Consider the following 12,742-nt stretch of genomic DNA (forward strand, 5'->3'; position numbering starts at 1 on the left):
CACGTGGTGGGCATGCAGTCAAAGCTTCTTGAATGAACGAATGGATGGATGGATGGATGGATGGATGAATGATCATTTGGGAAGGGTGGCCAAAGTGGAGGCCCAAGAGCCTGCCAGCCACTTCGGTGCCCACGACCCCAGCTCCCGAGACCTGAAGGGGCCAGCGGTGGCACACGAAGGGCGAGGGGGCTTCCGGGCGGGGTCTTCAGGTCTTCCGGTACGGCCCCTTTAAGGGGCGGGGCCAGTGGGGTGGGCGCTCGGAGCGTCAGTGCGGCGCGAAGATGGCGGCGGCGGCGGCGGGCCCCGGGGCGACCCAGGCACCGAGCTCGCTGCTGCTCGTGGTGGGCGGCGAGTGCGGGTGCTCGGGGCTGCTTGCTTATGTGCTGGAGGAGCTCGAACGAGGTCGGGTTGGCCTGGGGCCACGGGGTGCGAGAGGCGGGCGCTGCCGCGCGTCTCGGCCCGGGGTGGGGGTGGGGGGGCGGCCGGGCTGGGGGCGGGGAGGCGATGGGCGGCGGCGGGATCCTGGGGGCCCAGAGGCTCGGTCTTCCTCACGGTTAGGCTTACGGCGCGGGCAGAAGCCTTGGGCGCGCACGGAGGAAGCGGTACCCGGGCCTGGATTGGGCTGCCTCGCCCCGCCCCGCCTCGGGTGTAGCCCGGGGACGGGACGGGGGCCCGGGCTTTGGGACCCGCGCGATTGGGCAACACGGGCGACGGCTCGGCTTCCCGCCCAGTGGGCCCGCCGAGGGGAGGGTGGGGTCACCTCGAAGCCCCCGGGTCATAGCAGCTTGGATGTCCCGGAGGGAGGAGCTGGGATGGAGAGACTGGGCCTGGAGCCCCGGGGCGCACTTTCCGTTGCTCCACAAGGAGCGTGCTAATTGGGGTGTGGGCGGGCGCAGCCTGCCCAAGGGATTTGGCATCTGGGGAGATGAATCATGTAGGTGCACCTGCGAGGTTCACCTGCAGCCACTTGGCACAGGCGTCGTGCACCCCACACCGTGTTTGGAGGGCCTTCATCCCCCCCTCCCCCCCATTCAGATGGGCAGGGCCTTCGGTCTGGCGCCTGCAAAATGGAAAGGCAGCGCACATCTCTGCGTACTTGGGAATGTCGTCGTCTGTGCCCATGTCCTCCCCCACCTCCACCCCGCCCCGTGCGCAGGGATAGTGTGGAAACCACAGGTTCAGCTCTGCCCTCGCGGTGCTAATAGTCTGACAGGGTGCAGGATCCAAAATGGGTGAGGACAAGTTTTAGGCTCCCAGGCTGTCAGGAGTGCTCAGAAGGATGCAACGCGCTGAGGGCCTAAAGGGTGGGTCGGGAGACAGAGGGAAGGACCTCCTGAGAGCGGGAAGAGCTGGTGCAAAGGCCAGGAGGTGGGAACATTCCTGGCAGGGCAGAAGGGGCTGTGTGACAGTGGTGGGGGTGGGGAGATGATGGAGGGGACCAGATGACTGTTCAGGAGGTGGGGGCTCTTTTGTTGATGTTGTGAATCTTCTCTGTGAAATGCCAAATTAACGCTTTGGGTCCCTTGAGAGAGAGAGAACGCCAGAGGCACCTTAGGTGGTTCTGAGTCTCCAGGCTGTTGCGTACAGGGGCAGGTTGAGGGGAAGGGGCTGGGATGGCTCCCACCTGCCAGATGGTAGTTAACTGAAACATTGCGGGAGCTGGGGAGCCTAGTTGACTTCCTGCCTCACTTCTCCGGCCACCACCCCCCTTGCCCCCAACAGGCATCCGGTCCTGGGACATTGACCCTGGCATTTGCAGCCTTGACGAGCAGCTCAAGATTTTCGTGTCCCGGCACTCTGCCACCTTCTCCAGCATCGTGAAAGGTGAGACTGGAGACCCCCCCATGTCCCAGCCGCTCCCCTTCATTGGGCAAGGGTTCTCTGAGTGCCAGCTGTGTGCCAGGCATGGGGGAGGGTTCGGGTATGGCTGTAAACAACCACAGTGACAATACAGCCGAGATCTGTCAAGTTGGAGCAGGGCTAGGCCCCGACCAGCACTGCTGACTCCCTTCGTCATCAACTCCACACATGGCAGGAACTCGTGTTTTTGTCCCCATTTTGCAGATGAGGCAGCTGAGGGGTGGGGGACAGGGAGACCTCCAGGAAGTGGGCTTTTTGGATGAGAGGTATCTGGGGGCTGATGTGTCAAGTGGAGGGAAGGGCCCAGGCAAGGTGAGAAGGTATTTGGAAAGTGAGGGGCTGGTGAGTGGGCCTGGAGGGTAGAGTGTGGGCCCCGTGTGGCAGGGACTGTGTATGGTTTGTGGCTGTGACCCCTGACAGGGGTGCTCGGTGGATGGGGAGCTGGGAGAGGAGCAAGATTGAGGGAGGGGTTGGGACGCCTGGGCCAGCCCCACACGGCCCGGGATGACCCACAGAACAGAGCAGCTAGTGGGCGGGTTCCGGGTATCACCGGCAGCCCCTCTTGCCTCAGCCAGCCCGTTGAGTCACCTCTAGGCCGCTGCAGGAGGGGAAGGAAGTGTCCTTCGCCTCATTGTCCCAGCGGTTCCTGGTGGCTTCCTGACCCCTCGCAGGATTTGGGGGTGGGAAGGGGCTGGAAATCCCATCGGTTCTGGGTGACCTTGGCGGCCATTTCCTCTCTCTGTGCCTTGGTTTCCCCACCGGAACGGGGCAATATCCGTACATGATGATAAGCGTGTGATAAACTGATAAAGGTTGACCAGTGCCGAAAGGTCCTTGCCTCTCTAGCCTTAGGCCTGGTGCTCCATTTCTGAAACCTCTGGGCTCTGAGGGACAGACGAGGGTTCAGATCCGGGAATCATCCCCACTCCCCTCTTCCTGGCCCATGAGGCCTCCCTGACCCCATGCTCCCCCGTGCTCCCCTCGCTCTAGCCTCACCCGCCACTTCCTGATCCTCACTTGGAGCCCAGTCCTGCCTCAGAGCCCTTGCCCGTGTTTTGCCCTCCTCCTGGTGTACCTCGTTGGCCCTGGGCTCTGGCTCCTTACCTATATGGGGTGACAGTGACGTCCCCCATAGGGCTGACTGCTGTGAATTGGGGCCTGTAAGCAGGGATGGCCATGTTGTCACTGTTTCCAATGTGAGGCCTGCCAATGCTGGTTTCCTGTTCTGGCCTCATCCTGACCCGCAGCTCTACCACGTGCCTGTTGATTCTCAGATGACCCCCTGGCTGGGGTCTCCCGGAAGCAGAGTCCCGGAGGGGCTTGTGGCTGCCTGGGGTCACACAGGGAGGCAGGGCTCGACACCGGGACCGCCTGACCCTGTGCGCAAGGCCCAGCCCCAAACTCACAGAGCCCAATACCCCCACAGGCCAGCGGAGCCTGCACCACCGCGGAGACGCCCTGGAGACACTGGTCCTCCTGAATCCATCAGACAAGTCCCTGTGCGACGAGGTAGGGAACAGTCATCCGCAGGGGGCAGGCTGTCAGGACCGGCGCCATCCCAAGTCCTGACTTCCTGCGTCCCTGACTTTGTGCTGTTAGAAATTCTCTTGACACTCAGCAGCCTCACCCCCTCCTTCAGGAAGTCTCCCTGGATGGCCTCAGCTTCAGCTTGTCACCCCCTTGGAGGTGACGGTGGGAGGAACAGGTGAAGTCAGGAAAGACTGGAGTTTGCGAGGAAGGTCTGGAGGCAGGAAGGCGGGACTCGGCTGACATTTGCGTCTTGTGCCTCTCTCGCTGGCTGGGCCCCCCAGGAGTTGTCTGAATTGACTTTTTTTTTTTTTGTTTTCTTTGTTTGTTTTTTAGTTTATTTATTTATTTTGAGAGAGAAAGTGCGTGAGAGCACAGAAGGGGCAGAGAGGGGGAGAGAGAGAATCCCAAGCAGGCTCTGTGCCGTCAGCTAAGACGAAGAGTCGGACGCTGAACAGACTGAGCCACCCTGGAGCCCCCGAATTGACTTCCTAATTCTTCTAATTCATGGACATCTTATGCCCTTCTCCTAGTTACCCATAGGAAAAATGAACAAGATGAAGCCCAGGACGCCCCTCTAGAGACCCCGGTATAGGTGGATTCCTCTGATCAAAAATGCTCCCTTTTGTTCCCTCAAGGAGCTCTGAAGGAGATAGAGCCAGACAGAGATACACTCTTCTCCATGGCCTTGAGGCTGGGCCAGAGAGAGAGTGGGCTCCAGGGAATCCAGAAAGGGTATGGTGGGCTTCTAGGAAGAGGAGGCCCCGGAGCCTGGCTTTGTAGGAAGAGCAGCAGGAATTTGTTGGGGGAAGGGTGTTGGGCTCAGCAGGAGGCCCGGAGGGTACCCTTCCAGCTTCTAGTTGAGTACTGGGGTGGGGACAGGGATTCGGGTGGTTGTATGTAGATTTGGGGCTGGGAGCCGTCTCAAAGCAGGGTGTAGGCCTTGTCACGGCACAGAGTGGGGCCTTTAACGGTCTCCCCTTCCTCAGCTCCGGAACCTTCTGCTGGACCCTGCCCCTCATAAGCTGCTGGTATTGGCTGGGCCCTGCCTGGAAGGGACAGGGGAGCTGCTGCTCCAGACGGGGGGCTTCTCGCCCCGCCACTTCCTCCAGGTCCTAGGGGACAAAGAGGTAAGCCACCTCCTCCTCGTCTTGCTTCCCCTGGCTCTGAGTTCGGGCAGTGTGGCCCTGGTGACCTGTCCCTCTCTGCACCCCATCCCTTCCTCTGTGGAGCAGCAGCAGTGACACATGTCCCTCCCATTGTCGGGCCCCGGTTCCCTCACCCATGATGGTGTGTGGTTTGAGGCTAGGCCTGTAGATCAGCAGATATCCCAGAGACCTCGAGTGGCACCCCAGCTTCCAGGTCCCAGCTGGGTAGGGTCCTTTCTAAAGTCCTTCGTCCGGGTGTGGCAAATGAACAAAGCCAGCCGATGAACCACTTTTTCCGTTGTAGAGAGTGAGGTGACGACGACGGTGAGTTAAAAAGCAGAGGTGGGGAGCATGGAAGGTGTCCCTGGAGGGAGCTGTGCTGTAGAGAACAGCAAGTGCAAAGGCCTTGGGGCAGGGAGAGTGAGGGGGAGGGGAGGGGAGGGAAGCAGGTGGTGAGTCAGGAGCATGTGTCTCTGCAGACCGGGGGATGGCTGGGTTTTGTCGTAATGGTGACGAGGGTCGGCCAAAGGACTCTCCCAGCCCCAGGAATCAAGATGGAGGGGCCCCTGCCCACTTTTCCCGAGGCGCTGGGTGTTGCCCGGCTCCAGGGGGCTTCTTAACCGTCACCCCCGCCCCTCTGTAGATCCGGGATCTTCTGGCATCCACACCCCCACCTGCAGACCTGCCGAAGCTCACCATCACCTGCCCAACCTTCGGTGACTGGGCCCAGCTGGCACCTGAGGTGCTGGGCCTCCAGGGCGCGCTCCGGGTGCAGTGGAACCCACCCGTGCAGCTGCCGGCTTCCGAGGGCCTGCGCCAGTTCCTGGAGTACGTGGCCGAGTCGCTGGAGGCCCCGTCTCCCTTTGAGCTGCTCGAGCCGCCAGCGTCCGTGGGCTTCCTCAGGCTCGCCCGGCCTTGCTGCTACATCTTCCCCGGCGGCCTCGGCGACGCCGCCTTCTTCGCCGTCAATGGCTTCACCGTGCTGGTCAACGGTGGCTCCAACCCCAAGTCGAGCTTTTGGAAGCTGGTGCGGCACCTGGACCGGGTGGACGCCGTGCTGGTGACCCACGCCGGCGCCGACAGCCTCCCGGGCCTCAACAGTCTCCTGCGGCGCAAGCTGGCCGAGCGAGATGAGGCGGCGGCCGGCGGGGGCTCCGGGGACGACAGGCTCCGCAGGCTCATCTCCCCCAACCTGGGGGTCGTGTTCCTCAACGCCCGCGTGGCCATCTCGCGTCTGGTGAGCGGCGAGGACGAGGCGGAGCTGGCCCTGAGCCTCTTGGCCCGGCTAGGCATCGCGCCCCTGACTCTGAACCGCGGGCCGCTCCCGGCCGAGCCCACCGTGCTCTTTCAGAAGATGGGCGTGGGCCGGCTGGACATGTATGTGCTGCACCCGCCCGCGGCTGGTGCTGACCGCTCGTCGGCCTCCGTGTGCGCCCTGCTAGTGTGGCACCCCGCGGGCCCCACCGAGAAGGTGGTGCGCGTGCTGTTCCCCGGCTGCACACCTCCCGCCCGCCTCCTGGATGGCCTGGTCCGCCTGCAGCACCTGGGGTTCTTGCGAGAGCCTGTGGTGACTCCCCAGGACCTAGTGGGGCCTCGGCGAGCTGAGAGCAAGGAAAGCGTGGGCTCCCGGGACAGCTTAAGAAGAGAAGGCCGGGCAACGGCAACGGCCAGGCCTGCCCCGGAGCGCCCTGTGGGGGCCCGGAAGGACCCGCCTCGAGTCGAGGCCCCCCGCAGGGCTGAGAAAGAAGCCAGGCTCCCCCGGGAGGTGAAGAAGGACCCCAAGCCAAGCGTCCCTCGGACCCAGCCCCAGGAGGTGCGCCGGGCAGCCTCCGCTTCGGTCAGCGTGAAGAAGGCGGGTGCCCAGGCCGCCCCCAGGCCCCGCAGGGCACCCAATATCCCCCGCCCGGGCGTCCCGCCGGCGGAGAACGGGCCCCACGGCCCCCCCAGCTTCCGCTGTGGAGAGGCCAGCCCACCGCCGCCAGAGGCCTGCGGCTCCCCCGCCCCCCAGCTGGTGGCCACCCCCAGCCAGGAGAGGAGCCTGGAGCTGGGGCTGAGCCCGGCCGGGGAGGACGGCGGCACCTTGGAGGAGAAGACGCTGGAGCTGCTTTTGGGTGCCAGCACCCCCCGGCCGCGTACACCCTCGCCTACCGGAGCCCACCAGGGCCCTGTGGAGGGCAGCGGGCGGCTGTCGCTGAGCCCGCTGCGGGGCGGGGAGGCTGGGCCGGATGCCTCGCCCACGGTGACCACACCGTCACTGCCTGCCGAGGTGGGATCCCCGCACTCCACGGAGGTGGACGAGTCCCTGTCCGTCTCCTTCGAGCAGGTGCTGCCGCCGCCGCCCGCCACCGCGGGCGAGGCTGGGCTGAGCCTCCCCCTCCGCGGCCCCCGGGTACGGCGATCGGCCTCCCCGCACGACGTGGACCTGTGCCTGGTGTCACCCTGTGAGTTTGAGCACCGGAAGGCTGTGCCCGTGGTGCCCGCGCCCGCGTCCCCGGGCAGCTCTGATAGCAGTGCCCGGTCCCAGGAGCGGGCGGGGGCCCCGGGAGCTGAGGAGACCCCACCCACCTCCGTCAGTGAGTCCCTGCCCACCCTGTCTGACTCGGACCCCCTGCCTGCCGCCCCCGGCATCGCGGACTCGGATGAAGACATGGAGGGCGCAGGGGTCCCCCGCCGTGACCCGCTGCCCGAGCCCCTCAAGTTCCCCCCGCCGCTGCCCACCCCGCCCAGCATCTGCATGGTGGACCCCGAGGTGCTCCCCCCTGAGCAGGCCCGGCTGACGGAGGGCCACGGCCGCACCCGGAAGTCCGGGGTTCGCCCTCAGCCCAGCACTGCCACCTCCAAAGCCACTCCCGCGACCACTGCCAAAACCAAGGGACTGGCCGGTGGAGACCGGGCCGGTCGGCCCTTTGGCACCCGGAGCGAGCCCAGTGACAAGGGAGGTCGGGCACCCCTGTCCAGAAAGTCCTCGGTCCCCAAGACGACCACTCGGGGCCCATCCGGTAAGTACCCAGGGGCTGGAGTCCTACAGCAGGGTTACCGGCCCAAGTCTTTGTTCCCTGTTTGCTGTGTGGCCTCAGCCACGCCTGCCACCCTCTCTGGGCGTCAGTTTCTCCTACAAAATGGAAGCTCTGGCTCGCTTGTAATTCCGAGGCATTCAAGCAGTGCCACCCGCGGAAGCATAACGTGAGCACATCTGTCATCATGAGGTCGCTAGTGCCACAGCGAGTAGAAACGGGTGAAATTAATTTTAATAGTATATTTAACCTGTTTGCGTAGAGATTCCCAAGCCCCCCACCACCAGGCTCAGTGTTGCAGTCAGGACTCGGGATGCAGTCCTACTCCTGGCTCAGCTGTGTTGGAGCAAAAGGATACAGAACGGAATCGGCAAAGAGAAGGGTCACACGGGGGGGGGGCCCCGGGGGGGGGGGGCAGGCACAGGCTTGTAGAGTCGTCTCCCAGTGTGGTCCCACCGTGTGCTTAATGCCCGAGCAGCGTGCCCTGGTGACCCATACGAGGTGGTGTCCACCAGGGATGCTCGTTAGAGACTGAGCGCCCAGGGTGTTGCTGGTCGCGTTGGCACCCTCTGCCTGACATGTGCCAACATCCCAGACTCCTCAGCAAGGGTGAAGCAGGCGTTCAGCCTGAGCCACGCTGCTGCGGAGCAAACAGGCGCGGTGAGCCACTCTTGTCGCTTAGGGGTGGGAACCTTTCTGAAATCCAGGCTCCCCAGACTCCAGCCAGGGCCACCCCGTAAGCAGACCTACCTAAGGATAGCAGTTTTAGGTACGCTGCGGTAACTTTTCTTCCCGGTTTTCCTTAGTTGTGATGAGATCTCTTCACAGGACATTTAGCACCTTAGCCATTGCTAAGTGCACAATTCCGTAGCGTTAAGTACGTTCGCATTGCTGTGCAACCAGCCCCACCAATTGGTCTCCAGAGCTCCTTTTTTTCTCTTGCAAAACTGAAACTCCGTCCCCATTAAAAACTAATTCCCACTCCTCCTCTCCCAATCCCTGGCACCCTCTGGTTCTGCTTTCTGTTTCTATGAATCTGACTCCTCTAGGGACCTCCTGCAAGTGAAATCATACTATATTTATCTTTTGTGACTGATTTCTTTCACTTAGTATCATGTCTCCATGGTCCATTCACGTTGTAGCCTGTGTCATAATTCTCTTCCCCTTTTTTTTTGTTTTTAAGAATTTCCTTCCTTTTTAAGGCTAAATAATACCGTGTTGCACGGATGGACCACATTTTATTTATTCGTTCACCCACTGATGGACTCTTGGGTTACTTCTGCCTTTTGGCTATTGTTGAATAATGCCGGTATGAACGTGACTGGATAGATATCTCGTGGAGACCTTACTTTCAACTCTTTGGGGTATATTCGCAGAAGTGGGATTGCTGGATCACACAGTAATTCCATTTTTGAGTTTTTAAGGAACCACTGTGCTGTTTTCCACAATGGCCGCACCGTTTTACATTGCCACCGGCCATACAAAAAAGGTTCCAGTTTCTCCACATCCTCGCCAGCACTTGGTATTTTTTGAGTAGCCACCTGATGAGTGTGAGGTGACACCTCGTGGTGGTTTTGATTTACATTTCCCAAATTAATGATGTTGAGCATCTTTTCGTGTGCTGTCGGCCATTTATATACCTTTTTTTGGAGAAATGTCTGTTCAGGTCTTTTGTCCCTTTTTGAATCGGGTAGTCTTTTTGTTGTTGGGTTATGAGAGTTCTGTATATATTGTGGATATTAACCCTTTGTCAGGTATACGATCTGCAAATATTTTTTTCCCATTGTGTGGGGTTGCCTTTTTATTCTGTTGATCGTGTTCTTCGCACAGAAGTTTGTAATCGTCGTAAAATCCAGTTCGGCTTTTTTTTCTGCCTGTGCTTTTGTTGTCACATCCAAAAAATCATTGCTAAATCCAGTCGGGTGAAGCTTTTGCTTTGTTCTAAGAGTTTTATGGTTTTAGCGCTCACATTTTGTTCCAGGATAAATTGAGTTAATTTTTGTCTGTGGTGCTGAATAAGGGTTCAATTTCATTGTTTTGTACGTAGACCTCCGATTTTCCCAGCACCGTTGGTTGAAAAGACGGTCCTTTCTCCTCTGATGGTCTCGGCATTGTTGTCAGAAATCATCTCATCACATACGTGAGGGTTTATTTCCGGGCTTTCTGTTCCATTGGCCTATCATGTGTCTGTCTTTTTTTTTTTTTTTTTTTTTAATGTTTATTTACTTTTTAGAGAGAGAGAGAGAGAGAGGAAGGGCCAGAGAGAGAGGGAGACAGAGAATCCAAAACAGGCTCCAGGCTCTGAGGTGTCAGCCCCGAGCCCGACGCGGGGCTTGAACTCACGAACCGCGAGATCATGACCTGAGCCAAAGTCAGACGCTTAACCGACTGAGCCACCCAGGCGCCCCTATCATGTGTCTGTCTTTATGTCAACACCACACTGTCTTGATTACTGTCCCTTTACCATAACTTTACAGATCAGGAAGTGTGAGTCCTCCAACTTTGTTCTTCAACATTGTCTTGCTTCCTGGACTCCCTTGAGATTCCATATGAATTTTAGGATGGTTATTCTATTTCTGCAAAAAGCCATCGCTGGCACTTTGATCGTGACAGCACCGAATCTGTAGTTTGCCTCAGGTAGTGTCAACGGCTCGGCGGATATTAAGTCTCTCCACAAATATGGGATGTCCTTTCTGTGAATTTTTATGTTTTCATTTCTTTCAGCGGTGTTTTTTAGTTTTTGTATATTTTGTTTTCTTGGCTAAATTAATCCCTAAGTATTTTATTCTATGTTAATACTATTGTAAAGGCAGTTTTCTTAGTTTCCTTTTCAAATTGTTCACCATTAGCATATAGAAGCATAATTGGTTTGTGTGTGTTGGTTTTGTGTCCAGCTACGTTGCCGAATACATCTATCCTAGCAGATTGTGTGTGTGTGTGTGTGTGCGCGCGCGTGCACGCGCATCATCTTAGAGTTTTCTACACGTAAGAGCGTGTCATCTGTGATCAGAGATAACTTTAATTTTTTCTTTTCTTTTTTTTAAATAATTTTTTTAACGTTTATTTATTTTTGAGACAGGGAGAGACAGAGCATGAATGGGGGAGGATCAGAGAGAGAGGGAGACACAGAATCCGAAACAGGCTCCAGGCTCTGGGCGGTCAGCACAGAGCCCGACACGGGGCTCGAACTCACAGACCGCGAGATCATGACCTGAGCCGAAGTTGGCTGCTTAACCGACTGAGCCACCCAGGCGCCCCTAATTTTTTCTTTTCTAACGTAGATATCTTTTCTTTTTCTTGCCTGATTGCTCTGGCTAGCACTTCTAGTACTGTGTTGACTCTAAGTGGCAAAAGCCAACATTCTTGCCTTGTTCCTGCTCTTGGAAAAAAAGCTGATAGTCTTTCACCATTGGGTATGATGTGAGCTGTGAGTTTTTCATACATGGCTCGTGTTATGTTGAGGCAGTTTCATGCTATTCATAGTTTGTTGAGGGTTTTTAAAAATTTTTTTTTTCAACGTTTTATTTTTATTTTTGGGACAGAGAGAGACAGAGCATGAACGGGGGAGGGGCAGAGAGAGAGGGAGACACAGAATGGGAAACAGGCTCCAGGCTCTGAGCCATCAGCCCAGAGCCTGACGCGGGGCTCGAACTCACGGACCGCGAGATCGTGACCTGGCTGAAGTCGGACGCCCAACCGACTGCGCCACCCAGGCGCCCCAGAGGGTTTTTATCATGAAAGAGTGTTGAATTTTGTCAAATGCCTTTCTGCAACAGTTGAAATGATTGTGTTGTTTTATTAATTCTGTTAATGTGGTCTATTATATTGATTTTTCTTTTCCTTTTAAGACTTTATTTTTAAGTAATCTCTACACCCAACATGGGGCTCAAACTCACAACCCTGAGATCAAGAGTCGCATGCTCCACCTACCAAGCCAACTGGGCGGCCCATACGTGTGTGTGTGTGTGTGTGTGTGTGTGTGTGTGTGTGTGTACACATACATACAATACTTTTTTTTTTTTTTTTTTAAGATTTCATTTTTTGGAGTGTCTGGGTGGCTCAGTCGGTTAGGTGTCCGACCATGAGGTCATGATCTCATGGTCTGGGAGTTCAAACCCCGCACCAGGCTCTGTGTGACAGCTGGGAGCCTGGAGCCTGTTTCAGATTCTGTGTCTCCCTCTCTCTCTCTGCCCCTCTCCTACTTGCACTCTGTCTGTCTCTCAAAAATAAATAAACATTAAAAAAATGGTTTTTAATTTCATTTTTAAGTAATCTCTACACCAAACATGTGGCTATGTTGATTTTTCATATGTGGAACCATCCCTGCATCCCAGGGATTCCCACTTGACCAGTGTCCAATCCTTTTAATATGCTGCTGAATTTGGCTCGCTAATATTTGTTGAAGATTTTTGCATCAAGGTTCATAAGGGATATTGGTCTGTAGTTTTCTTTTCTTCGTAGTGTCTTTGACCTTGGTATCAGGGCAACACTGGCCTCCTAGAATGACTTAGGATGTGTTCCCTGCTCTTCAGTATTTTTGGAAAAGTCAGAGAGGGATCGATGTTAGTTCTTCTTTAAATGTTTGGTAGAAACAGGCTCAGGAGGATTTTGATTACTGATTCAATCTCCTTACTAATGATAGATCTGTTTAGCTTTTCTGTTTCTTTGTGATTCAGTCTTTGGTAGGTTTTGTGTTTCTAGGCATTTGTATGTTTCTTCTTGGCTGTGCAGTTTCTTGGTTGTACAGCTGTTCAGAGTACTCTCATCATGCTTTTTATGTCTGTAGAGTAGGTAGTAGTGTCCCCCTCTTATTTCTGAGCTTATCAATTTGAGTCTTCTTGCTTTTTTCTTAGTCTAGCTAAAAGGCTGTCAGTTTTGTTAATTTTTTTTTTGTTAATTTTTTTTTTTAACGTTTATTTATTTTTGAGACAGAGAGAGACAGAACATGAATGGGAGAGGGTCAGAGAGAGAGAGACACACACAGAATCCGAAACAGGCTCCAGGCTCTGAGCTGTCAGCACAGAGCCTGACGCGGGGCTCGAACTCACTGACCGCGAGATCGTGACCTGAGCCGAAGTCAGACGCTCAACCGACTGAGCCACCCAGGCGCCCCCAGTTTTGTTAATCTCTTTGAAGGACCAACTTGTGGTTTTGTTGGTTATCTTTTGTGGTTTTCATTCTCAATTAAAAAAA

At 56.4% G+C, this 12,742-nt stretch overlaps 1 protein-coding gene across 3 annotated transcripts in view; it reads left to right on the forward strand.

Moving 5' to 3' along the window:
* The first annotated feature begins 265 nt into the window (after positions 1 to 265).
* The window catches only part of MAP1S (microtubule associated protein 1S), a 20,747-nt gene continuing 8,270 nt past the window's right edge, over positions 266 to 12,742 (forward strand). For 2 of the 3 annotated variants that reach the window (XR_005781448.1, XM_040444879.1), the window contains exons 1-5: positions 266 to 402; positions 1,723 to 1,824; positions 3,287 to 3,369; positions 4,377 to 4,517; positions 5,179 to 7,534. Coding sequence is in view for 2 of the 3 variants with exons in the window: in XM_040444879.1 (XP_040300813.1) it covers positions 282 to 402; positions 1,723 to 1,824; positions 3,287 to 3,369; positions 4,377 to 4,517; positions 5,179 to 7,534 (2,803 nt within the window). In the remaining variant the exon portion in view is untranslated. Of the gene's footprint in view, positions 403 to 492; positions 554 to 1,722; positions 1,825 to 3,286; positions 3,370 to 4,376; positions 4,518 to 5,178; positions 7,535 to 12,742 lie in introns of those variants that run through there. The other variant, XM_040444880.1, reaches the window with a different exon arrangement.

The sequence above is a fragment of the Herpailurus yagouaroundi genome, unplaced genomic scaffold (assembly GCF_014898765.1).
Source record: "Herpailurus yagouaroundi ecotype Mexico unplaced genomic scaffold, PumYag 193, whole genome shotgun sequence".
Lineage (NCBI taxonomy): Eukaryota > Metazoa > Chordata > Mammalia > Carnivora > Felidae > Herpailurus > Herpailurus yagouaroundi.